The sequence below is a fragment of the Patiria miniata genome, unplaced genomic scaffold (assembly GCF_015706575.1).
Source record: "Patiria miniata isolate m_02_andy unplaced genomic scaffold, ASM1570657v1 HiC_scaffold_9, whole genome shotgun sequence".
Classification (NCBI taxonomy): Eukaryota; Metazoa; Echinodermata; class Asteroidea; order Valvatida; family Asterinidae; genus Patiria; species Patiria miniata.
The window spans coordinates 23,346,330-23,373,308 of NW_024037076.1; the positions used below are offsets into that span (position 1 = coordinate 23,346,330).

Consider the following 26,979-nt stretch of genomic DNA (forward strand, 5'->3'; position numbering starts at 1 on the left):
ACTTAAATTTCAGTTGCACAAAGACCCACGACATGTTGACTGTTCTCTTGTCAAATCTGACTACTTTTCTTCATTAAAAGCGATAATTTCTCAAACATTGAGGAATTCAACTGACGCAAAAATGCAATTTAGGCGCGAAATGCAACACCTGGCATGATGAAACGTGGCCACTGACCTTTTCCGTTTGAGGCGACTGTTCGATTAGATAACATTAGCGAACCATAATACTTCAAAAATATCCAAACGAAATTCGATTAAGGGAACCTCGCCAGAAATAATATAGCCCCACCAAACGTTTCCAGGGTTTACAAAAAAATATGAATTACTCTAGATATCTCACGGAATGAAAGAACGAGTGGTTTCTTATTGTGAAGATACGTAATATCTCACCACGCACCAGCTGCGGCTATGGGCGAGCCCATAGGGCGCAATGTAAGAGCGCTGTGACAAAGTTTCGGTTACGACACGTAGGCGACAGGAAACTAGCTTGAACATCAATCGAGATGGAAATGTCAGTTGGTATAACTGTGCACTGATAGGGTCGTCAGAGGATGGATTCTAGGCTAGGAATTGACCGGTACTGTCTCTTTGTCCGGCCATTTTGCTAATGACCAATAATGGCGTCTTTAAGCAGACATACACCCCTGCTACGTGCAGGGTATAATTGAGGCATAAAGGTACACCGTTATAATGCAGTGCATGCTCAACGTACCCCCAGGTCAAATTTAAACTTCAACTCAAGCCGCATGCCGAATAAGGTATATTCAGTTGGGTTTATTGGTTGAGGCAATATTGCAATGTACGCCTGAGGTGGCGACCAAGGCAGCATCGCAGTCTCACTGTTGATATAGCACCCTTGTATTTGCATTTGACCACTTGACAAAAACTGTAACTATTTGACGGTCAAATCTGACAGGACGCTTCAGGCCAAGGTTGGCTTGAAATTAGGCCAACCGGACTGTAAAATATCCACAGTAACATACAGTTAGGCCGTGTCCGAAACGGGCTTCCAGAGCTATGGCTACGTCTATTGTCAGCGCGTCCCCGCGTATTTTCAATGGGCACAGACCTAGACCTAGCTCTAGCCAACTGATTCGGATGCAGCCTTATGCTCCGAGCTAGGTCAATTTCAGGCGCCATATTTGATTGGTTCCCAAGCATCGTTCGGTCAATCCTTAATGATGGGTATCAGGGAAATTTAAACGCGCCCCTGATACGCAACTGCGCATTTCTGGATAGAGTTACATAGAATGCAAAGAACGAATTCATTCGCTCCCATATTATGCTCAAAAGCGTAAATGTGTAGGTCTACATCACTCCTTCAATACGTGCATGTCCGCCACACAAGCTCATCAAGTCCCATTCTCGTCTTAATCGGTTTTGGATATGAGTTTTTACGAGGCGGGGATACGTAGTCCATCTTGTGTCGACGGCGAAAAGCGAGAATGATTTGAGAAGGAAATGATACTGACGAGTGGGTCAAATCATGATTGGTGATATCAATCTGATTTCGAGCCGCATATTATACAGCCTGCCTTTAATGCAAACAGGTGGTGGCTTAAAAATGGTAGACGGTTTAACCTGCTTCGCTGACTGTTTATTACAATGAACCATTGGCATATTTCAACAAAGTATAAGGACGATAGCTCTCTTATTTTATTCATGCAAACATGTATCGTGAAGCGTGCAAGGTTAGCATTTTGTTACCACAAACCCTTCTTTGCATTTTTTAATTCTTTTTTACAAACACCGAGTATCATTTTGCAGCCTCCAATTTCCGAAAACTACATCAAAATTTGGCAATAGATTCTTTCAATGAGTCAAATTCTTCAACTTTTAAAGATTTGTAAGAGAGATGTACATGTGTTTATTTCGGTTTTTGGCTATAGCTTTGTAGTTGGCTGTTGATTTTTCAGTGTTTTTAATATTTTAATGGTATTTGACGGGTCACTGTATGCCAAAACTAAGCAGCAAATGAAAAGCCTAATATAATCGTGCCATACGAGCTAGGTCTTAACGCGATGCCAGATCAGCCACTGGCGGTTACAGAATAAACGTAAATTGCTGTTAGAAGAGCGTTACACAACTCACACCTTCACAAAATCGGATACATGATTAACTAAAGTGTTGCCGAATCGGGAGGGGGTGATCTCCTATGACCCCACCCCTCCCTCGCATAATTGCAAATGGTGGATTAGTACCGTCCACGTCTTCCAAATCTCGTTGGCCCCGGTTCGATTCCCGGCAGGATTACTATTTGGATTGGGTTGTCACTAGTCCTCACTTGATTGAGTAGTTTATCCCTCTCTCGGGGATTCCGACAAACGTCTCAAACCGACCTTGCAGGCCTCAGTCACTCCTCGTCAGGTTGTTGCACGAGTGGTTGGGATCTGCGCAGATTTAATTCGATTTCATGGAGTCCTTGGCCTGTCAACAGAAAATGAATAATGACTGACGTCATTGTGACGTTTTAGCTGGTGGAACATAATGTTCATGCGACGGGGAATAATACTCAGCTTAATAGCCACAAATGGAACCTTTGAATTTTTAAAATGAGTCCTTAAATCGCATGGAATTCAATTCTATTTTTTTACATACACAATAAATGAAACATCATTTTATTTGAAGGTAGATTTTATCATTGATTTACTGTATTATGAACCTATAGGCAGTATATAAATATTATTAGGATTAAAACATGTAAAATTGCAAGTATCAACTTAAAAGTATATGCACATTTCATTTTCATCTTTTACATTCCGTAAACTCACAAGTCGGTGATTTTCGATCATATTGGTGACCACCTATATAATACAGCCTATATTATAGTTCTTGTTTTGGTTAGAAATGGCACAGAAATAATACAATTGAATTTAATTTTGTCCTTTGTATTTTTTGTAGCTGCTAATTTGCTTTAAATGCCTTCCCAAACAAACAAAAAGCAAATGTAGTTTCTGTAATTTAAGAGTACACGACGTATAGCATTCCTAATCAAAAATCGTTTTCACACGTCTCGTACAAACATTACCAGGCAGGCGCTGAATACATTTTGTTTTATCCGCGGTCCGTAATCACAATTGATTCCAAATTCGTTTAAGTCCAAATCGCTGTATGATATTACAGAGCCCGTTAGCAGCGGGTATAAAGGAAGAAGACCTTCGGGGCGAGACGTCAAAATCCCATCTCTTATAATTAGACACCGCCCACGTACTCAGAGTGTCCGGAGAGGTTAATGCTGCGTCAGCATATGTGTAGAAATCCTGTCCAATTACATTGGAACAAGCCGCCGAAAAATACACTAATGCATCGAAATAGATACGAATCTTAAATGCGCGTTACAAAGTCTGCATCAATGCATCTGGTGACATGGGGTGTCGGTGATTGAAAGAGAAAGGTTTTTTTTTATGTCGATGTGGTTTGGGGTCTAGAATTTCCTGGGCTGATGATGGATTGAGGATTTGGACAGAGAGGAACCGGAGGAGGATCAAATGGCGACGTTGATTACTGGGCGTGACCGGGAAGGCGCCCCCTAGCCTCCCAGAAACGTATGTGAACAAGATAAGAAGGAAATGGAAACCGCCAGGGAAAAATAGGAAACCGGGATGCTTTCATAATTCAACATCAAGTTACTTGACTGCATTTCAAAAATAGATATCAGCTTGTGTAAGTGATCGGTGATCATGAACATCTCGCAGGAATCAAGTCAGTCTACTTGATTGGCTTACATAAAAACACACTTTGGTATGGCATCTTTCCATTACATTTGTACCATTAATGAATCGTGTTTTACAGGCAAAAAAAAAGCTAGCAAACACCCCCCCTTAAAAAAAACAACTATATTCCATATATATGCATTTTAAATGTCAAGGTTTTATTGTACAACTAAGGGAATAAACATGTGCTTGGCCGGTTTTAAACAAGTACGTTTAAATCCGGTATGGGCCCTTGTCGCGGATAATGGCCCAAGCCATATGCCAGGGCCATTATCCGCGTCCAGGCCCCGGCCGGTTTTAAACGTACTTGTTTAATACCGGCCAAGCACATATTTATTTCCATTCATAAATACCTTTTCGGTCAAAAAGTCAAAACAAGTTAAAAGTTTCACAACGATTTTGTTCAACCGTTTTGCTTCATGTTTTGTGAAACAATGTGCCTCGCGCGCGTATAGTATACAAATATTGAATGCTTCGAGTGGTGTAGTAAAACTAGCCTCCCGAGGTGATCCATGGACATTCTATTTTCCCGAGGCGAAGCCGAGGGAAAATAGAATGCTCCATGGAGCACCGAGGGAGGCTAGTTTTACTTCACCACGAGATAAAGCATTCAATATTTGTTTTATAACACTTCACCCACAGATTCTGCTTGGTTATAATATTTTAAATTATTTAAATCTGAAACAGTTGAAATAAACTTCAATTTGAATACAAAATTGGTGGAAAATGTATTTCTCTCTTCCAAACTACCCCTTCGCGAAATGTTTGAACCCAACTATGTGGCGCGCTCTCTTTGGAACAAAACGCGCTGCACGCAACGCGCAACCCGCATACCAGCATGCATTTGCACACAAATGCCGCGCCATGGAAATAGTACTTTGGTTGCTAATGGTATAGTACTTTGGTTGCTACGTGTATAGTACTTTTGGCCGTGCACAGAAAGATAGCAACAATAGAAAGTAACATGTGACTCACTCTCGGCCAATCAAGACACAGAATCTGTGGGTGAGGTGTTATAATGCTAAATATATCCTTAAAGAGATTAGCGCACGCGGCGCGTACTGCGCGATATGGCGCAGAGCGCGGCGGTGTTTATTCAGCGGTTTAAAACCATCCACGGGACGGGCTCTCGACCAATAGGAATGGGTAAACTTGTCAAACTGTGGTAAATGAATTACTAGTTAACTGGCGTGTACAAAAATCCATTATTGTATATCGATCCACCTCTCGCACTAAAAAAAGTTGTTATATTAAGTTTGTCTATTACCAAAATTAAAAAGATGCACGACCAGTGACGTCAACAGTGACGCACGCCTTTTGTGCACATGGCTAATATAATGCCGTCATAGGTCACGTTTTGCCGCAAGCGTGGCGCGCGGTAGAGTGAAGAACAGCTCCAGAAACTAGAATTCCGGCTTCTTAAAGACCCAAGTTTGATTTTGGCAAAGCGGTATATCTGTGTGAAGTGTGTAACGGGGCCTACCTGTTCGTCACACTTGTGCTTCTATAGTCCAGGAGTCTGATAGGAATGTTTCAATTAATCTCCAGACCTGTATGGACTCCAGCGTGTTGACTTTGGAACCGTAGCCTTTTAACGCTGATGAGAGTAGGTGATGATACCACTATCTACTGACGATAGTAAATGGTGCTGATGAAGGAGACACCAGTTGGAGAGACGACGCTTGATGAGAGGTGTCAAAATAAAGCCGGGGAAAGGTTTCTGTTTTACGGGAAATGAGAGGAAATGAGTGTGAGACTACATGCAATCGCAGGCTGAAAGATTTGGGAGGAAACTAAAGATTTGTCAGTTGAAAAAAAAAACACATTGAGGAAAGACGAGATGGTATAAACACAAGATGTGTAAATAACAAAGTGCAGGGGCTTCTAGTGATACAGGCTGCAGGATGAAGACTTAAAGAAGGGGGTCGGGGTCAGTCAGAGGTGAGAGTGAGGGGCAGAGAGGGGAAAGAGAAGACCAAAGAACAGCACAACATCAATTACACAAACACCCAAACAGACCTAGCTATAAACAAACACGCGAACATGCGTTGTGTTGATACAAAGCCAGGACATCATAAAAGTACACAATAAAAAAGTACACCTATATTCATTGAGAATAAAACTGGTCCCACGGGATTTCTTTATGTTTCCAGATCTAGCTTTGCGCATCTTATTCTCCGTCAGTGCCGATGAAGTATTGATGTCATAAGGACGAGGCGGTTGGGTAGAGTTTCTCATACTACATTCACGGCATACAAGAGACCAGTTACAGCGGACAATAGAGACAAGAGTACACCGCCAGGATACCTAAAACGGGGTTAAACGTTTCAAGAAATGAGAACGCGCACGTACACCCCTCGAGATATTGATAATGAATTAACAGAAAGGATATTGTGAAATTACTGAGTAAACCAAAGATGCAATATTAATTGCAAAAGTTAAATAAAATAGGTCGGCTCGATGACGGAATTGTCAGTGCTACTTAGCAAAGCTACAGTGTTTTGTAATCGTCCTTGATGCAGATAGGAGATTAGGTTCTCTGTAAATTACAGGTTGCTTCGTTGGGTCATTTTTGTTTATCTATAAAGTGACTCCGAGAAAGTAGATGTCGGCCGAACCCAAGCATGATTTTCATCGAAACCGTCTTGGATTTCCCCTCGGTCATGGTTAATTTTACCGGTCAAGATCGGTTTATTTGGAGAGCTGCCATTAGATTAGATTTTTTGGGGGTCTGTGACTAAAAGAGACCCAGATTAAGGTGAACTGTATAAAAAGCTCCGGGCAAGGAGATTGTTCTAAGAGAAGACCTGTTCTCGTTAGGATGCTGACAGAGACTTGACAGAGATGAGAGGAGATTTCTTGGATTCTAATCGCAAGAAAATGCTGATTGATTTCCAAGATAAATATCTCCGTTTATTGTGTGTGTCTGTATTGGCTAGCGTCAGTGTCACTCAGAGAAATCCCTGGAATTTATTTTTATTTTTAATAATTGAAGCATCCGCGAATGACAGATACTAACTTCGAAGATGAAAAAGAAATTAAACAAAAAGAACTTTTTAATAGGAGTTTTAACTGCCAACCTAAATTGGGAATGGCTAGAATTCAGAGAAATGGTTCTACTTTGTAACTGCAATAAATCCGACGACCTTACCACTCCTTACAATAAAAAGAAAACTCCTAAGACACGATTCTCGAAGCATAAGAAGTATTTCGAGGAAAATAACGGGACTAATATTGACTGGCGAAAGGGTCAGTCAGCTACGTCCCGGACATAGAGGGTCAAACTCACTGCGGTCAAGATGAAAATCGACAATCACGGCAGAAATCTGGCCTGGTTGCCACGGCAACTAAAGTACTCCCTTGTGTATTCCGAACACAAAATCGAAGATTACGGGAAAAAGACTCACTGAGAATAGTACATTAAGATTATTAGATTGGAGTAAGATAAGGCGAAGACGAAGACGAGTTTGCTTGATGAGATAGCGGTGGGGTCAGTCCACCTCTTCAGTTAAGACCATTTTGTAATACGATCGCCAGTACAAGTATGGGTGTAGCTCATTTAAAGCCATCGATGTCGTGTGCTAAAACTACCAGGTGCTGAAATTGCGTTCAGGCAATATGCGCTTGCGCATACTACATTGAATATGCAGTTCGTCCGAGCAAACTTAGCACGGCAGGTCAAGCATGCTCCCGCTTAAACGTCCTTGCATCCTTGGAAGTCTCCAGCTTTGGGAGCAATAACCCACTTTCTTCAAGTTGTCCTTGTAGTGATAACAGAATAGCTTCTCCAAAATAGCTTCTCCACAACAGGTCACGTCAGCAACGCTGACGGCTAAATGATGAATCTGTACCGAAGATGAAAATAAATTTGTTGCAAAGAAGTCTGTAAGATTATATTTTCGAAAATTGTTTTAATACGGTTTCGAGGACCCATACTGACAACTCTAATGCAGTTGAATAAATGGTTGGCGCTAGACAAATTAAATTTGCTGCTCGTAAAATCAGGCCAGGTCGCGGATCGAGGTTAAGAGAAATTGCTTTGATTTATACCTGATAAAACACGAGAGGATTTCGGGACAAGACGGATCGCTCCGAGCAACATGCTGTTGATTATACAGCGAATTGGAAGTAATTCAGAGGCGATCTGCCGCGACTCGGTCTGATATAAATGGGTTAGCGAATCACCTGAGGTTAACTGCATAAGGCGCTTAGCAGAAATAACCGGGTACCAGTCACGAGCAATATGCGTTACTTTTTGGCTGGTAACCCGCTTTTACTTCACTTAGCAATTCTTCAGGTTCAGCCAAAATGCTTCAGGGTGACGGAGAGACCGCCATCTAAGAAATTCAGCTCAAGGGGCGATATGAGACATCTCAACGGTAGACCACTCGGAGGAATTCCAGTGGCATAGAAGTATACCAGCTTTTTAATTTAACCAAATTGGTAATTTAATATCAACATTTTGTAAAATTAACTACTTTGAACCTAGAGGTACGTCTACAGTTCACGAGCCAAAATGAAATTCTTGAAAGGAGACGTGTCGAGGAATGTTAATTTCACAGGACGTTGACACAATACAGAACACCCATCTTGTCAAAACAGCTCATATTCAGAGCCCATCAATTGAACGAGCTATACTGAAATCAATGCAGCCAATGAATCGAGGAATTATTAGCGATTTTGAAGAAGAGAAGACGATTAATGTCCGGCAGTAAATTAATAATTGTGCACGAAGACGAAAGTCGTTATGAAGAGCTACTCCATAAAACGCTTGCGGGTGTCTTTCTTTTGTAGCAGCTGAGATAGTCAAATAAACTTTTCCCCTCGGGTTTTCTTAATACATTTATTTATACCAAAACATTTCACTCCACCTTTAATTCGAGTCCAATTTTTGCATAGTATTAAAAGCTAGTCACAGCAAATGAAATTTCACCATGTAGGTTTCATTTTAAATAAAGTGTACAAAAGTTTGGATACCTTTAACAATTTCCAAACTGTATCATATATCAGTTGAAGTTGGGTATAATGAAAACCAATCACTTGTGCCCCAAAAACCAAGAATCAATTGGAACTTTTCAAGACTTCTCCAACTATACGATAGACACGACCTGTCGTCAACAAAAGCCGAACGAAACCACCTCCGATTTTGATCATCCCGGAGGAAACGAAAAACCAGAGCAAAGCAATAAACCTGATTAAACAAACCAATCCAAATAAATCAAATCCTGTAAACACTTGCCAGTACTTCGGCATAAAGAAAACACCAAGCAACAGAAAGTCATTACTTGGGCCAAATGGCGTTTTCTCATCTCGTCACTGACCATGCGTTTAATAACTCACTCCATTGCCAAAAAAAAAAACCTGACAGGTTTAATAATATAAGGAGCTTCCAATCCCCGAGGAGTTGACTCGATGTGATTCCTATCTACACTGGCATCAATATGGGATCTCAGTCCTCCTCCTCCTTCTTGACACCTCCAATTGATGACAAAAGGTTGACTCTGCACTCCACTGATGTGCAGGTGGAATATCGATGCGCGGTATATGATGACCTCTCTTGGGTTGTAGGTCTGGACAGAGTCACTTGATGTCGTTGCAAGGGGCGATGGGGTGTGAAGGTGATATCAAGATAGAGTTTTAATACTGGAGATCTTGATGGCTTTAAATAATGCCAACACCAAGTCAAGATTTCATAAACGCAGATTCTACCACACTATTTGAAAACGGGCTGTTCAACTCTGTAGGTCTTATCTTTGTCTCTGGTGACAGTCGTTAGTACAGCGACCAATCTTGTACCTAAAGCAGCCATCGGCGCATATCTGCCGCTGGAGGTCGCACTATGCGAATTAGGGGTTCTGCATGGGATTTCTTGACAGAAAAGACAATACAGCATTTGACGAGGCTTCAAGTGGACTGCACAAGTCTTATTGGGCAACTTGAGTTCATAGAAATAAAAACCATTTGAGGATTTTTGAATAGGAAAACAAGTGCACGAAGCACATAAGCAAACAGAGTCTGTTTTTTTTTTCTTAGACGAAAGCATAACAACATTCCTGTACATAAATCAGATTCCTGGATTAAAAATCAAACAAATTACAATCCTGTTGGGATGACAAGCTTATCCGGTTGAAGGCAGTATCATACACCCGTGGGAAATGCGAGAAAACATGATCCACAAGCAAGCCAGAGTACATACTTCCTGGCTTGGGCGTTGTACATACGATGAGAGGGCTTTCGATGAAGGAGACACCACGAAGCGAGAGGTACCCGAGAGGCCCGGGAATCGCAGCAGGTGCTCGCGGGGATAACGTCCTCTACAGCTTCCGCACATTTTCAGCTGTCCAAATAGGCTGGATGACCCAACCATAATATCATTTAGGAGGCACAAACACGGCAGCTCCTCTTTTTCCCCCGTCTTATCCAGCTTCGTCTCCGTGTCCCTATTGCACTTAAAAGCCGGCATTTGTTTTTTCGTCGGTACCCTTGGGAGGTTTTGAGATGCGCTCAGAAGTTGAAATCACTTGTCGATTGCTGGGAGACGGAGATTGCCACAAGGAAGATGTGTAAATCCGGGATTACAGCCATCTTCTCTCTCTGCCATTCTGTGGAATACAAAATATTCTCTTGATTCAAAGCAAAAAATCCACCATTATACATCAAACTGGTTCGACTTTTTCTTCACAAAGAGTACTAACGAATGTCAAGGGTTACAGGGGAAATACTCATTGGTGTTACCAACGATTATACACAGAATATACACTGGCATAATTTCTGCGTACCATCAGTGGCAATTGAGTTTGTTCTACACTTCCATGATCAATATACAAAAGTATTATGAATCAAGTAAAACGACACTATACGAAGGCGATATTGTTACCATTATATTAATAAATGTATGTCTCTGAACAGCGACGATAACGACGGCAAATCTCTCTAGAACCTGAGCCAGTGGCAATCAAATTTACTTTAAATTGACCATCAAAACAGGATTTTTGTCATGGCAACTCAGCTTTCACCTTCGACTGTCAGCGGTAATCACTCCATGCTGACAGATAGAAGGCAATTTCTGCACTCTTGTCGCTAAAAATTTACAAGGTTGAAAATCCAATCCATTTAAAATTCTTAATAAACTGAAGACCTTGACAGAGCTCCATCATACAAAATAATGACTGGATTTGCTGTCAACCTGATCTCACGCTCGTTTGGGACATCCAAACAGCCCACAATGAGTCCAGACGGTTGCCATGATTACATAAAACGGTAACAAAATGCTACATCAGGCCGAAAATTGGCCAGCACCGTCCAATGATAGATCGGAAAATAGCTCATTACTCTATTCACCGTGGTTTACTGCAAAGATACTCATTCATTTGGAAGATATTTACAGAAAGAGAGTGGGTGATTCATATGTATATCTTTTTTTTTTCATGGGACTAGTCGGATAAGGAGTGGGAGGGATCTATTTTGAGTTAAGACAGATACATAATTTGGTCCCTAAAAATTACCTTACCCCAAGCAGCTTTCAATAAAGGTCGTACATTTAAATGGCATCAAGAAGTTTGTTTTACACACACTAAAAATGCCTAACCCACGCAGCTTTTAGACATTTTTACAATAAAGGTCGTATATCTAAATGTTATCAAGGAGTTTTTTTTTTATTAGTTTGTACTTCTTATAAGAATCCCTTGGATTAATTTGGAAAATATTCGGAAAAGAGTGGGTGCTTTATGTGTTTTAAGTATCATCAAAAAGGCTTCGGTGTTGCTTTGCTAGATGGGCTTGGGTTTGGAGATGAATTAATTTTGAGTATTAAAGACAGCTTTAATTTTTTGAGTAAGACATGAAGAAACATGGACCGTAAAGCAGTACTAAAGTGGTTCGGCGCTGCAGTAATAGTAAGAATTTCTTATAAGCCTCATAGCAGGTGGCGATTCTGGGTATGACCTTACAGATAATTAAAGAGGGTCACCGAATCACCAAGTCATCATTGGTAAAAGACGGGGCTTTGGCAAAAACACCTGCTGATGATGCTCGGCATGTCGGAAACTATATCACAATGAGGAAAATTGAGGAGGGTTGAAGGAGGGAGGACAGGCAAGATGACTGGGAATTCAGTATAATAATGACATGCGTGTAAAATCAGGGTCGCCATTATTGAGGTGGCGCCACGCTCGCGCGCCCATCACGCGCGTTCTTAATTTGAGGCGCGCGTGTAATTCGACAATCCTATTGGTTGAAGGAGCCCCGAGAGCGTACGTTCCACCTGCGTGCAACCGTCGTGTCACCTAATTAAGGAAATGACTTCTAATTCCGGTGGTTGGAAGTCTATACCCTAGACTTGTACTTTTGCTAAGAAAGACACTTTTATTCCGGATATCAGGATATATGGTTACACGTGTGAACGAAGTAATTTACAAAATATCGATATATTCTGAATGACGCTGCTGCAGGAAGAGTTATCAAGATGGATTGATAAGGGACGTTTTTGTAGCTTATTTGTAAATAAATAACACAAAACAGGATGAAACCAAAATTGAGGAAAAAAAATCAATTATTTTAAAAGATGGCAAACAAAACATGACTGAACATGAGAATTTTAATGAGAAATCAAAAACAGAACACAAATAAGGATGAAATGCAAGAGATAGAAGCGATAACTGTAAAATTCTAGCGAATCACTATTTGAGATTACTCGTCGTACAACAGAAAACTCATTGAGAAGAAAAAAATGCTGCCCAATAAATGGCAATGATTATTAATCACTACTTACAATCTGAAGCTACAAAATATTTAGTATCTATGCAGTTCCCATGTCAGTGATTTTGATAAGAATTTAATAATTGATATTGTTATGCACATCGCCGCATCATTCTATTTCTCCAGTAGTCTGGTTTCCTGAATCTAGGTATGCATAACACACGGTACTTGACCTATTGCCATACGATATAAATTGCACGTGGGCCCGAAGCCTGACACAAGGACCTTCATCAAGCTACATCCATCGCTTGGACAGAATGTAGAACAAATATGTCAGCTTCCACTCAATATGGAGCATAAAAAAATACATTTAGGACTAAGTTTGAGATATTTCATGCACTTCACCAAACAAAATCAGCTTTTCACGAAAGCTTTCAAAGAAGCTGTAAAATAATCAACGAAATGATGAGGCACAATAATTAAAAGAAATGAATAATGCCAGTTTAGTGTTCTTAAGGCTCGGGTATCTGAATGGGCTGTAAGAAAATCTTAATCTGCTTCAGGTTGGACATCTGTCAATCAATATTGCTTCATAAAAAGACATTTAGTTCAGAATTAAAGTAGCTGCAATCTGCCAGAGCAAAGGTTTTAGGCAAAATCAATGGATTTTGCTTACTTAGTGTACATCTAAACGAGTAATGACTTGAATATGTAAAGACACATTGGAAGCCGACAGTGAATGAAAAAAAGACTTGAACGAGAAATTCGTATAACTTCATTACCAAAAAGCCAAACACTCATTCTAGCAAATGATGATATGGACAAACATCTCCCTTCTTTTGAAGAGAGAATTGTGTGGGTGGTTTGACTTGAATAAAAGCCCCGCATTTCGTGTGAAATTGATTTTCATTTGGGAAATATAAACCAATTGGGAACGGTCTGCGACATTTTCCATTTTTTCCCTCTACAAACAAGGGATCCTCAACTGAGACACATTATTATGACAATACTTGCAACAGTTTTCATTGGTGTTAATCATGGTCAATCATATTCAAGCACATAATTTCCTGTAAATAATTTCAAACAAAATAACCAAATTATTGCAGTGTGACTGACAGTGTATGAGTGAAGTACTTTGCCATTTTCATGGTTAAGTTACCATGGCAACCACATCTTTCTACAGCACGTCTCCAGGTATGACTAGTAACAGATTTTATCAAGAGTCTGGTCAAGCACAAACGGGGTAATTATTCTCAATGGTACTTGAGGTCCGGGCCCAGACCGTGCCAGGCCAACCCTCTCCTCTTAATAGCATTTGCTGCGTTTCTGTTCCGATGAAAGACAAGTGGGGTTATTGTCACAGGCCAGTTGCTGCAGGGGAACTGGTTTATTCACACCCGGTACTCACGCGGTGACCTATACCACCGCATCCATTACTGCCCAGAGTTGATGGCATGGGTGTAATCTTACAAGCACGTGATTGGTCGAGGTGTAGCTGCCTGAACATGACTGATAACGACACATGTAGGTCTGGCACCATGTACGACCATTACGACTCAACTTTATAAAATATACAACACTTGACAAGATCGGCCGAGCTAAAAATAAGATTAATTTGCTTGAATGTGTTGCATTATGGTTCCCCTGTATGAATCACAGTGATTTGATCTTCCTTGGTGTGTAACATTCCCGTTATTTATTTCGACAGGAGATGAATTAAACTTGCATATCACCGCTTAGCCTGACATCTGATAACTCAGGTTGACAGAAACAACGACCATTAGTGATCTCAGTTGGAAATTTTGAAAATAGAAATATTGAGTTGGTCCCACTAATTGGGTATATACACACCATGCTCCAGTTAAATAATTGATTTCACAAAGTTTGCTGGTTGCACAACTTTGTTAAACAATAAATGATCAATTTGACTCGATAACTCCCTAAATCCTCCAAAATTAATAACTAATATATGGGGGGGGGGGGGGGGGGCGCCCCCACAAGCATCAAAAGCACATTTCGTAGGCATTTACAAAAATGTAAAACCCTAACCCTCCTCAAACATCCAAACTCCTCAAGGCAGGTTTGAAAGATTTTGGAGGATTGAGGCTGAATGGCATAAAATTGTTGGTTGATTTTGGAGGATGCATTGTGTTGAGTACACGTAGGCTGTACCCAGCATTGTTTATGTTCAGCCATGCATAATTGAGCCCTGCATTATGTTCAATATCATCCACACTGCTTCTGAGTGTCATTGACACTGCCTCAACCTACTAACAGTGATTGTTGGAAGACTTGGAAGGATTGAGGCAATTGTCACCCCTCCACTGAACATATTCAATAAATAACGGTTGATTTGGAGGATTGAGGCTGTGTCCAATTTTTACATGCTGGCAATTGGAGGATTTGGCAGGATTGAGGGTGGTTCCAAGCCAAAAGGGCCTAGGGAGTTAGGATTATTAATTCTCGGTGTAAAGTTATGGTGCCTGGGCTGTATATTTCTCGATCCTGCTCTAAAGTCCTCCTAAACCGTCACGGTAAATTTTGGAGGATTTGTGAGAGTGAGAGTTACTGTGGAATAGAGGATCAATTGTTCATGATTTAGCACTAAAAAAAAGGTAAACTTGTAACCGAATTCTGGCATAATTCATTCTTTTCAAAGAGAATAAACCTTTAAAGAGACTCTCAAAAATATGTTATGTCTCAAAACTATTCCTCATATGCATTGTTTAAAATTCGTGACAAAAAGCTCAAACAGTCTAGTCTTTCAACTTTGAAATTACCATTTTTGACAGATTCTTGTGATGTTCTGCTGGTTCCCTGTCACCTATTCTTTCCATACTGTATGATCACTGGTTTCCCTTTCAATGGATAACCATTCGCATGTGCCATCGCATCAGCTGCCGTTTCTGTGTCTGCAATAAAAGAGACGTGGTCCATTAAACTCAACAGATGAGAGGTGTGCAAATGTAATGGCGGTAGAAGACTAAACACTTGAAGACTTTAAAAGAAAAGCAACAATCAGTTGAAGAAATAGCTTCTCGTGGAAACAGCTGGTGTTTGGATCTTGTCAACATCTGGCATATGCAGCTGGAAAACAAGTCTTGAATTTTCGATGACAGTGTGTCAATTTGCCGTGTGTCACTGCACTTACTTCAGCGTCCATCAATAGGGTTATTGCAGTCCAATCATCTGGTCTGACCATTGTATGACTTGCCCGGCTGGCTAGTCAGTGAAAACATGAGGAAACTGCAAACTGAGCAAGAATTTCTAAGGCTTTTTGTTCAGTTTCCAGCAGCACTGTACTGATTGGAAGTTCAGAAGAACAAACGAGGAAAGAAGTTGAGGATCAGAAAAATTTCGTGCCTGCAAAATATCGGACTGAAAACTGTGTTTTGAAAGATGGTACAGTATTAACATGATGATATTTTAGGTAATGCAGCTTCAGAACACACAAAAAAAGAGTGAGCAATGAAATTATACTTTAGAAGGAAATATTCAACTATATATCTGGCATATTCAACTATATATCTGGCATAAGGGTATAATATTTGATATTTTGAGAAAGTTTGAAACTTTCTGTATTTTTTTTTTTTTTAAGTTTTTCCTTCTTCTTTCTGTAGACCTGATTTAGGGGAATTTCACATTTTTATAAGAATCGGATATTGTGGAACATGTTCCCTTTTCGAAATTATTTTAAACCTGGACAACTTGTTGAAGGATAAATTTTTGAACAAACAGAGAACTAAACAATAACATGGGATAACTCATGCTTCCCCTGACCAGGTTAGATTACCTGCAAAGGTCACGAAAGCTTGACCTCTCATCTTTCCTTTAAGAAGTTTGAAGAGGATCTTAGGTTTGTCAGGATGTTGGAAACTGATGAAGAGTGATGCTAGATCAGCCTCTGTGACCTTACTTGACAGGTTCTTAAGGTACAGAACCTACAATTCAACAACAGACAAAGATTTGGTCTTTCAAAAGTCATTATTGTTGTATTGTCGATTTTGGTAAGCTGGTGAAATAGGTCTAAAAAAATTAAGATCATTTTCCAATAACTGAAACTTGGACCATGGATTATGAAACTTCTAAGGGATTATGTTGACTCATCAAATCAGAAAATTAAATTTTCACATAAAAAATAAAATCAAGTACCAGAGAAGGGACTTTTTTTTTTGGAGTGTGCTTGTTTTCATCTTAATTAGTTTGTTTGTGTTTGAAATGAAACTACATTCTGAATCCGTTTGAAGCTATTGAAGTTTAGGTCTGTGTTTATGAAAGGGCTTGCCTCTGAGTGTTTGATCAACATTCTCTATTGTTAAATGGCAAATACTGATGGATGGTCAATATTGTTTAAGTCTACCTTGCTTGGTTGGCCCGGTGAGTAGTTTGCAAAGCGCTCCATCCTACAAATGTCATCCTGACTGAGACGATGCAGCAATAAATCCTCTCGTGACAAAGGTCTGATGACGTCGATCAGCCTACGGGGCTCGTTATCTTCACCTTGTCCACCGATGCATTCCCCCTCCACTCCCGGGACAAGACGTGATTTCTCTCTCGTCTCTAAACCCCCCGTGGCACAATTTGTAATCCCCTCCTTGGGTGCGCCCTCTAGGGACACTCCCTGCTTAGTTAGATGTCTAGCTTGGCCGATGTGAGTAGCATGTCCCGTGACTGATTCCTCGCCGACGGACTCTGATGTACACTCTGCTCTTAATCCCTCTCTGAAGATACCCACTGATTTCTCCTTGGAGGTGCACTCGTTAATGACCCCTCCCTCTTCTGTGGGATGAGGACCGTCGTCACGGCAACCGGGACTGCATCCTCTGGTGGGTTCGCCCATGAGGGACGTGGTATTTCCTCGTCTTGGTGAAACATTTCCAAGTTGTTTATCTTCATTGGTCTTGCCAAAAAGCCCGGCAGCGATGGCATCTAGATGGTTGATGGGATCATCTGGATGGACAAACTTCTTGCCTTCAAGGAAACCAACCAACAAGATTGATTTTTTTAAGGCAGTGGTAAATAATTTACAGTTACACAACCATCTCATGAACTAATGAACTGTCACTGCAAAAAAAAAATCAAAAACCTTCACAACAATGCAAAAACAATGGGAAATACACATCTAATTTTACAATTTCATGAAATCAAATTTCAAATTATTCCAACAAGAAGTTGGCTTCACAAATCGAGAGTGAATTCTCAGTCATCAAATTTTAATTTATGAGTCAAGGGTTAAAATTGAGTCCTTTGCCTGCTACAGAAATCCATCATTACTGTACCCTTCATCTTCATTAACCCAAACCTTCTGAGTTCCTTGAAAATAGAGAACTTTGCTGGATTTGGAAGGGTAGAACTCAGCTCTTGTGAATCTACTTAAAGCTTGTTGCCCCTTGAAGTTTAAAATCACAGAATGTAGATTTTGAAGGATTTTGAAGGATTTTGTAAGGTTCTCCACAATAATGACTGCTAAAAGAATGGTTGAAATTTCTTACCAAGTAATGTCTGATGTTGAGATGAGAAAGCACTTCCTCCTTGTGAGTCATCAGTCATCTGTTGATTGTCAGAGGAAGATGATGTCGCATCTTGTGACGAGTTGAGTTGTGTGTTCCTTCTTTGGATCTTGTCCTCCACTATCTTGAGACGTTTCTGTCGAGTGGCAGGATCAGCGAGAAAATGACCCCTCTTGTGAGGCTAGGAGAAATGGACAAAGGATATCTGAGTCATTGGCAAAGGAGGCAAACATTTGTATTAAGGTATTAACAGATGGACAAAAAGGCGTCAAAGTAACATCCAGATAACAATTTCAACTTTCAAATTATTTTTTCAAAACAAAAGACAACGCAACTTTTGAATGATTATAGCAAAGGAAGTAAGAAGTGGCAAGGAGAAAGGACTCTTTATAAGGAAAGGTGAAGTGTCTTACCAAAAAAAGCAAAATCTGTAAATTTTTAAATGATTGTTTTCTGCAATGCAATTTGGCTTTAAAAACGCAAGCACTGATATTACGTGATTCTTTAATAAGCATCTTTATGGTTATAGCTGTGCGTGCACAGTCCATTTGTTCTTGTACTTCCAAGTCATCATGCATATAATTGCACCCAGCAACACATTTTTTTTTTATGTTTATAGTTCAGCCAATCCCAATCCCAGGTCAATCACAGGTAACAGGGGATAAACCAAGGCTGGATTGAATAGCTTGTGACTTGAGTTGAGACTAGACGACTTGTGATGACTTGTGATAACTTGTGCTAGACTCCATTACAAGTCTGCGTCTGATTATTCAACAGTGGAATATCGTTCCCCAAACACCATTGAATGAGACAAGAAAGGAGGTCAAACACTGAACTGGTTGTCCTCTTTAAAGTCTTGACTCACATAAAGAAGGTTGGATAGCTGTCGCCCCTCATGTTCCAATTTGAAGGCAATTTCCTGGTCGTTCAGTCCGCACGCCCTCAACTCTTCAAGTTCTTGGTGCTCCTTCTCAAGAGCTTGAAACTCCTCCAGGGATAATTGACCACTCGCTCGCTCAACGAAAGGTCTGAAGGTTGACGTGGCCGGGGTGAACGACCTGCTCTTAGAAACCTGCCTGCCGAGGAACCAAGGTAAATATGTGTGTGCAATTGAGGTTATGCAAATGAGGATATGGAAATTAGGATATATGCAAATGAGAAGGATCATGAATTAGTTATGAGATGAGTGGGTGTTCCTGAATTGCTTACAATGAAGGTCCAACCAACCCACTCGTAGATTGAATGTGCCTTCAGGTTGGCCGTGTAGTTGCTTGAATTCATCAAACTTAGGACCTTGCACAAATTCGGTCTTTCATTTAATATGGGCTCCGTGCACAAGAAAGGGAGAGCTACAGGAGACCGCACAGGGAGAGATATTCAAGTACATTATTGCCGATGACACCTAACACTCTATGTCTTTGTGCACATTCAGGATAACATTAGTGTCGTTTACTTTGCACTATACGAGTACTTCACGCAAACCAGTGCGTACACTTACTGCTCTATAGAGATGTCAGTGTGCAATTGTTCTCCCAGCATCCTCTGAACCTGAAGCTCAGCCTCCGATGGGGTAGCAGGATGGTGGAGTGGCTGTGAAGGATCATTACTGTCATCTTCATATGGGTCGTCCCCCATGTCTACAAAAAATACACGTGACAGGAATGCTACATTAACACAAATGGTCGAATGTAAAACGTGCATGTCTTTACTTATGTATTCAACAAATATCCACATTACACTTTTCATCTTGCACATTCTGGTGCTATTAATTATTATTATTAATCACACTTTTGAGCTTGGCTAGGACCTAGCCCCGTAAATTGTCTGTAATTTAAATCATAATTTTTTTCAGTTCAATTACAAAAAAAACATTTATTTCTATACTTTCAATAATGAAAAACAAACAATGGTAATCCTTATCTTTAGGACACCTCTAATTTTTACGAGTTCTGTTCAAAACTGACTTTTGCAGATGACTGTCCAGTACCAAAGTGACTTTTGCAGGCTAAAGCAGTCTTTTTTCTTCAGATAAATTCATGTTAGTTGTAATTTTGAAAGCACTTTCAAAGAAAATGTGACTTTCCTACCCTTTTGTGCAGTTTGCCATCTTGGTTTTTGAGTCAGTTTCTGTTCGTCATCGTCATCTTTCTCCCTTAATTTCCCTCTAAAATCAAAGCCCCGCCAGCCTTTTTCCACAAAATTAAACCTGCTGACATCCAAGAAGGTGTCATACTGTTCAGATATATGACAAGAAATATCAGAATGTCACTTTTGAGTGTCATTTAGTCAGCTGTTTTGGTGAGTCTTTTAACCGTATATAGGAACGGGGTCCTAAAAGTAAGGATTACCCAAACAATTCCTCATGACTCATATTCATAAGTCAAAAGTTGCGTCTTCAAGTTCTACTTGTCATGCTTGTCATATGGTTGTCAATATAAGTTTTTAAGCCTGGATGTTTTCCAGCATGTCCAGACTGTGATCAAAGTAAACATTATATATAAAAAAAAAATTAATACTAATAGGCCTAGGCATTCAGAAGTTTCATCAAAATGTTATCATGAAAATTCGTTCAGGAATTTCATAAAGAAATTCAGAAAACAATCACGACAACGTGAGCTCCTAATTAAAGTCCTTTAAAAATTGCACGTTAGGGTACTTACTGACAATACTGTCTAAATATATGCCCGCCGAATGTTTTCACCCAGGTCCAAGAAAATGACAGAGTCAAAATTTGGAGCCAAAATGTCACGAATGTCGTCTGCTGCGATTTTCTGGTAAGTAAAAAGGGCGCCCTCTACATCTACCATGCGCTCAGCGTGCTTCTTTAATTTAGTCGGGCTCCCTGCCGCGGTATTTGAGCCAACCGTATAGTGATTAAGGGGAACCATGCACACAAAAATCGATCTTTTTATTTTTTAAAGTCCACCATGACGACGTCGGTGATCGCAACGAGGGGCCTAAAACCCGCCGAATTTAGCGTCGGAGAGCATGTTTTGTGCTTCGAACCTGATCCCACTAAAGCGAGAGTTCTTTACGATTCCAAAGTAAGTATAAACCTATTCGATTCTGCTTCGAAATCTCAATGTAGTTACCTTGAATCTTCCATCAAATTTTGACTCAAGTCAAGAGTCGCGACGTGCTCGCGATGTGATCTTGTTTTTGTATTTGATTTTCAACTCCCATTTCCACCTTGTCCTGAACAATTAGGCATTATTTAGAATAAACAATACATTCTGCATTGATTCAACCCTTATATTTCGGAAGTCGATGTACAACTTTTAAAACAGAAGTCATACATTTTCTCGATCATTTCTGGCATATCTTTTCGCTTTTTTTTCTGCGAGTAATTTTTTTCCCTGGCTCATCGCTTATCGTCGTCCGTCCAAGGATGATGTCTAGCGCCCTCTGTTGACATCTGTTGACAAAATGTAAACAACGTGATCTATTGGCCTGCGCGGTTTGCACCTGTCCCCAAGGCGGAACAAAGCACACAGCTGTCTGGTGTGTCTAGTGTGCCACATGATCAGTTCTTTGTACTATGATAAAGACCGTTAGATAAATGCTTTTGGGGAAATCCATGGCCAAGTTTGATCCTCTGTCCAAAGAGGCTTTGAAGGTATGTCACGAACTGGCAGAGTTTTGGAAAGTAAACGTTTATGTTTTACATGCCATTTCAAATCAATGCATTAGAGCATTTTCAAATGTTTATCCTGTTAGCAGTTAGAACTTATAGGTAGTGGGTACAAATAATTTGAGGAATTTTTTTGAACAGATGTTTGTTTCTACATTGTGATCTCTCACAAAATTGGCCATTGCAGTGGTAATTGTTTTATAAGCAGCATATAAATTAGGATGTTTCAGTCCTTGCATATTCCATCTTCCAGTTGTTGGAACTATACCTTGTCATTTTCATTCTTTATTTTCATGATTCAATTAGATTTTGGAGGTGGAATGGACCAAAGATGAGGTCACCAACAAGAGAGTGCCAGAGTACTTGGTACATTTCAATGGTTGGAACAGCAGGTCAGTTTCAAATCAAACAGGAAATCAACTTGTTGGTCATTTCTTTATTATTTTCGTTAGTAAAAAATATATTAGTAAATTTTACCATTACCAAAACCACAGAATATTGAAAATGCTGGTGATAAAGTTTTGAAATGAATTCCTTTACAATGTTTGTTTCAGCTGGTCAACTTCTTTCAACCCCCCCCCCCCCCCCCAGACTCTATGATGTAGTTTGATTATTGACAGCATTTCATGTTTATTTTATTTTTTAACAGTTGGGATCGTTGGGCCCCAGCACACTACATCTTGAGATACACAGACGAAAACCTGGAGCTGAAAGGGAAACTCCATCGCCAGGCTCTGGCCAAAATGTAGGTTGTACAGATATCATGCAAACTTAGAAATCTAAAGTCACCATTAGGGAAGATATTTTGATGATCTTGTGTGTGAAAAATCATTATTTTAAACGTGTCTTTGATGGAAAGGCACTAATTCAAAGAGTTAACCAATTTTGAATAAAATCGAAACAAGAACATGTTAAGTCTAATACAAATGTAGTACAGTAAATGCAAATGGTCTTTCAAATATTTTACGGAATTTTTCCTTATTTTGGCGAAAGGGGTAAGAAGAAGAAAAAGAAGACACTGACTGAGTTGGTTGAGTTAGCAAGGAGGAGGAAAGCTGGTAAAGGTAGGAAATGTTGAAGATGACTAACGATAATAATGATGATGTACCATGGGTGCATCTATTTGAAGCAAGTTTCACTGTATTAAATCCATATTATTAACCTTGCAAAATCCTCCAATATCTGCTTTGCATAATTCACAAATTCAAGGATCGTGTATAAGTAATAGCACCAGAGGATTTGTAAGGATTGAGGGTATAATATGGTTTATAATGAAGGACCGTAGTTAACATGCCCTGTTTGACGCTGGAACAATATGGAGGAATGAGGTACTGGCTGGTTTTTGCCCCCCCAAAAAATTTTAAATTAAAAATTGGAGGATTGAGGCTGTCACTGCTTCATGCAAATACATTGGACAGGCATTTAGCAGATACCACTCACCACTGTTCATTGTAGAGCCACTTCATTCTATTTAATTGAGGGCATTAATTTGTTGAAATAGTGGTTCCGTTGTGATTTGTGTGAATACTTTATAACGTATCACTTGCTATTTTCTTCAGGTTCGGACTCTGACATGAGTAGTGGTGTAGCTGACAGTGATGATAGCGACGACTCGGTAAGCATGAATCCTCATTGTTCAATTTGGCAGAGACCTTGGGTTGTGGCATCTTTAACCCAGAATTCTCTTACAGACAGCTTTTCAAATTCTGGTGTCAAGAGAATTGACTGAGAAATGATCTTGACTGTGTTTGTGTTTTCAGTCCTCGGAACTGGAGGCTGTAGAGATCCCCATTCCCCTCCCTGAGGCACTCAAGATGAAACTGGAAGATGATTGTTACTTCATCACTCGGAAAAACCAGGTAGCCATTATCCTTGATAACCAAACACCTGTCTCCCTGACCTCTCAAGAACGAGTCAAGTGAAAATGAAATCCCACAACATAGTTTGTCGCATGCTGAATCTAACCAAATGTTATGCATAAAAGGACTTATATGTAAAATTTATATTTTCTAACTGCAAATTCTGAAGGATTGAGATATTCTCTAACCTCTTCAGATTGTTTCCAGGTACTCTGCTTAAGTTAACAACAACCAGTAAAAAAAACCAGCTAAACTTACAGGCCTTTTAAACAACTGCCCATATCAGCAACAAAATTTCCTTCTTGTGGATCGTGTTGAGTTAAAGAGAGCAAAGTTTACAGGAAATTAATTTGAAATCGTTTTCTTTTTGTCAGCTGGTGAAGTTACCTTGTGAGCACAACATACTGACACTCATGGAGGGCTACATCAGACATTTCGCCATCAACGTCCAGATTCATGAGAAAAAGAAAAGTCAGTCGCAGAACGTCGTCAACACAGTGGCTAAAGAAGGGTTGGTGGTGCCACCACAACCAAAATACAAGTGAGTCTTTTAACTCATAGGATTAGGCCCAGTTTCCGTGATATGTTAAGCTGTAATAAGTGACCATGTACATAACGCATTTGGAATAGATTATATTGTTTTCGTTTTCTTTACTTTTTTGTCCAGTGTGGATTTGTGTAAGGAAGTCATGGACGGTCTACGCATCATTTTTGACTTTCTTCTCCCGACCAACTTGCTGTACAGCATCGAAACAGAACAGTACAAGAAAATTGTCACGTCTTGTTACGTAAAAGACATGGCCCCCGAGCCTGAAACTCCGTAAGTACTGAGGGGTTTATAAGTACATTTATTTAATTATTATCTGGTAATGAAACCAAGGATTCCTCAAAAGCACACTGAGCTCGAAAGCCTGAAGAAACCTGTAGAGAGAAGACAATGCGAAGAAATTACAGTTTAGAGGTAGGAAAAAACCTCGGAAGAATATTCCTGGGAAAACCCACGGAATCAGGTAGGGACTGAAAACCCAATCTACATGTGGCCAGGGCAGGAATCGAACCCGGGTCACAGTGGTGGAAGGCGAGGAAAGAGCTGCTGTGCCAACCTAACTCCCATACTTACTTTTATAATTAAAAGTACAGCTACATTTGTAAGTAAGAGATTTAGCAATACTATGAAAATAACCAAATACAAACAATTTAGACGCTCAGTTACAAAAGTCAAATTAGACCCTCTGACTGCAACTCTGTGGACCATTTAACATTTTATGTTATGGTCACGTGGTGCCATATTGTAGCAGATGGTTCTCTTTTACATTGCATGTACATGTACATGTATGTTACTTGAAATATGAATGGTTTAAGTGTGGACATATTCTGTGGGCCCAATAACATGCGAAAGATGCTCGAATGTTTGGGTTGCTGGCCTGTTGGCAAGGTGTCACAGAGCCTTACATTTGAAATTTGATCTCCAATTATTTAATTATGAGTTAATATGGAGACCTGAAATGCAACTTACCAAAACAATTGTCCAAATGAAACTCTCCAACCACTGGCCCACACTACTTCACACTTTAAACTCCAAATAATTCACACTTTCTGAACACGGAGACTTGAAAATATTTCAAACCGAATGAACTGTTTAAATGACATGAGTACTACGAATAGGATCCAATGGCAGGAACTGATTGTTTAAATCACTGGTACTCCTCTCAGCAGGTCGCCACCTAAAAGAGGTAGACCCAGAAAGCACAGCGTTACATCCTCGCCTACGAAGGAACCAGCCAAGCCAGATACCAAAGACTCCCCCGAGAAATCCAAGGACGAAACTCTGAGGAGGGTCACAAGAAGACTTTCAACCAGCGAGCAGATCACGCTAACATCCCCTCTACCTCCTGTGAAGAGACGTTGCTCGGATGCGGATCATCCACCAAGATCCCCCTACCCTAAGAGACACTCGGTCGACACACCAAGTCACAACAAAGACAGCTCAGCAGTTACTAACACAACAACATCCAAACCAGTGCTTCGTCATTCCACAAGACTTTCCAGTGTTTCCTCCATTCCGTCTTCTCCGACTCCGGAAACCCAACCGGAAGTTGCTCCATTTAGTCGATCAGAATCGACGGAATCCAACCAGTCTTCGTCAAACAATGGCAAAGCGACCAATCACAATGGCAAGAACTTTGGGATTAACGTATGCGATATGAAACTCCCGTCTTGTAAACTTTTAGACGATGATGCTAATTATGATGGAAGGATGCCGCCTTGTAAGATGTATGGGGCTCAACATCTTATGAGACTCTTTGGTAAGAAAGTAACTACAAGCTTTTACTCAAAATCCTCTCATTTGTTTTTTAATTGTGAATTTAAAATCCACCATTACAAATTAAGAAAATATTAAGTTTGATGTCTTCTTTTAATAAGTAAAAGTTAGGGGGAAAAAAGAAATTAATTGGAGCCAGATTTTAACCTGCCCTCTACCAACTGAGCACTTTGAAGTCCAGTTCAAGTCACTGAAATTGCTCCTCTCACATCATGAATATTTATAAGTTTGTTTGTGTGTCTTTGTTTACTTTAGTCAAGCTTCCAGAGTTGCTTGGCAAGATGGACCTCCCACCAAAGAAGCTCCGCCCACTTCTCAAACACATCGAACTGTTCCTCAAGTAAGAATATTAGTTTGTTTATATGAAAGTGAATCACAATACAACTTAGTATTACCGTTTGCTCAAAATAATTGAGAGTGGAAAATTCATTGAACCATGTTGAAACATCCCAATATCGGGCTTTCTCAACCCTGCGAAATCCTCTAAACCATCTGTTTGATTTTGAAGGATCAAGAAAGATTAGGGAAGGAGGAGAAAGGATTCACAAGTAACTTTAAATATTGTGAAGGTAATGAAATAAATATCTGAATATAAGCTTAATTTCTGATGTCGTTTCTGACAGGTATCTTGCTCACCCAGATCGACTGGAGGAGTTTTTTCCCGAGAGTGCTTACGTCAGCCCACAGGAAGCTTTGCAGCAGCCTAAGGAGACGTGACTGGGAACCACAAAGAGACAAGTCTAAGACAATCAAACAGCAGTAAGACGAAAAAATACGAGTTGCTTAAAGTTGGGATTTGAAAAATGATGTTCCTGGTGGTGAAATAGAAACAAGTAATATCAAATTAATATCAGCTCAAAGTGTATCGTTTCTCTTTAACCCTAACCTTCCCAACTCCATCAAAATCCATCCTCCCATTTGTGGGGATTTTGGCAGACAAGCCATGAGTACCATCAAAATCCACCTAGCAGTGCTGGATTTGTGGTGGATTTCGGCGGATGTGGTCCTGAAGCATTATGTGAAGCAGAGTCAGTGATGGATTTTGGAGGACTTGGTGCTGTTCATAGTAAAACTCAGTAGGGAGTTAGGGTTAATAACAAAAGTGCAAATATAAAAGGAACTTCGGCACTCTTACTTTTTACAAACGGCTTTATATGTGCCAATTTTGTTAACATCAAAGAGTGATACATCCGTTTGAAAAAAAGTGACAAAGTTCCGTGGTTTTGAAAATTTATCGAACATGCGC

General features: G+C 40.1%; 2 protein-coding genes across 9 annotated transcripts; one reads left to right on the top strand and one right to left on the bottom strand.

Annotated features, from left to right (window-relative positions):
* Positions 1 to 1,946: 1,946 nt before the first annotated feature.
* Positions 1,947 to 20,734, bottom strand: LOC119720250 (RNA-binding protein 41-like). Of its 6 annotated transcripts, XR_005270080.1 has the most exons (9): positions 20,581 to 20,731; positions 19,419 to 19,557; positions 18,786 to 18,996; positions 17,903 to 18,101; positions 16,771 to 17,381; positions 16,204 to 16,351; positions 15,191 to 15,322; positions 5,197 to 5,433; positions 1,947 to 2,427 (listed from the first exon to the last, which is right to left on the bottom strand). XR_005270080.1 is itself a non-coding variant. In XM_038189874.1 (8 exons), the coding sequence occupies exons 2-7, from the start codon at positions 19,553 to 19,555 to the stop codon at positions 15,231 to 15,233; spliced, it is 1,398 nt and encodes a 465-aa protein (XP_038045802.1). In that variant the 5' UTR covers positions 19,556 to 19,557; positions 20,581 to 20,730; the 3' UTR covers positions 1,947 to 2,427; positions 15,191 to 15,230. The 6 variants fall into 6 exon arrangements, 2 of the variants coding, with proteins under 2 accessions (XP_038045802.1, XP_038045801.1); XR_005270083.1 differs by lacking the exon at positions 16,204 to 16,351 and having other exon boundaries at positions 20,581 to 20,734; XM_038189874.1 differs by lacking the exon at positions 5,197 to 5,433 and having other exon boundaries at positions 20,581 to 20,730.
* Positions 20,735 to 20,807: 73 nt separating this feature from the next.
* Positions 20,808 to 26,679, top strand: LOC119720249 (male-specific lethal 3 homolog). 3 transcript variants are annotated; one of them, XM_038189870.1, is made up of 11 exons: positions 20,808 to 20,964; positions 21,858 to 21,943; positions 22,201 to 22,296; positions 22,545 to 22,615; positions 23,111 to 23,166; positions 23,312 to 23,410; positions 23,785 to 23,951; positions 24,078 to 24,230; positions 25,124 to 25,716; positions 25,989 to 26,073; positions 26,357 to 26,679. In XM_038189870.1, exons 1-11 carry the CDS (start codon positions 20,848 to 20,850, stop codon positions 26,448 to 26,450), a joined length of 1,617 nt encoding a protein of 538 aa, XP_038045798.1. In that variant the 5' UTR covers positions 20,808 to 20,847; the 3' UTR covers positions 26,451 to 26,679. The 3 variants fall into 3 exon arrangements, with proteins under 3 accessions (XP_038045798.1, XP_038045799.1, XP_038045800.1); XM_038189871.1 differs by having other exon boundaries at positions 25,127 to 25,716; positions 26,357 to 26,506; XM_038189872.1 differs by lacking the exon at positions 20,808 to 20,964 and adding an exon at positions 21,384 to 21,536 and having other exon boundaries at positions 26,357 to 26,506.
* The last annotated feature ends 300 nt before the right edge of the window (positions 26,680 to 26,979 follow it).

What these genes read in the sequence shown, in the direction of transcription:
- LOC119720249 (XM_038189870.1), top strand. Translation starts at nt 20,848, where the DNA reads ATGACGACGTCGGTGATCGCAACGAGGGGCCTAAAACCCGCCGAATTT. An exon ending in GCCCCCGAGCCTGAAACTCC is followed by an intron (nt 24,231 to 25,123) that starts GTAAGTACTGAG and finishes TACTCCTCTCAG; the next exon opens with CAGGTCGCCACCTAAAAGAG. An exon ending in CACATCGAACTGTTCCTCAA is followed by an intron (nt 26,074 to 26,356) that starts GTAAGAATATTA and finishes CGTTTCTGACAG; the next exon opens with GTATCTTGCTCACCCAGATC.
- LOC119720250 (XM_038189874.1), bottom strand. Translation starts at nt 19,555, where the DNA reads ATGGGGGACGACCCATATGAAGATGACAGTAATGATCCTTCACAGCCA. An exon ending in AGCTATCCAACCTTCTTTAT is followed by an intron (nt 18,102 to 18,785) that starts GTGAGTCAAGAC and finishes CATTTCTCCTAG; the next exon opens with CCTCACAAGAGGGGTCATTT. An exon ending in TCAACATCAGACATTACTTG is followed by an intron (nt 17,382 to 17,902) that starts GTAAGAAATTTC and finishes GTTTCCTTGAAG; the next exon opens with GCAAGAAGTTTGTCCATCCA.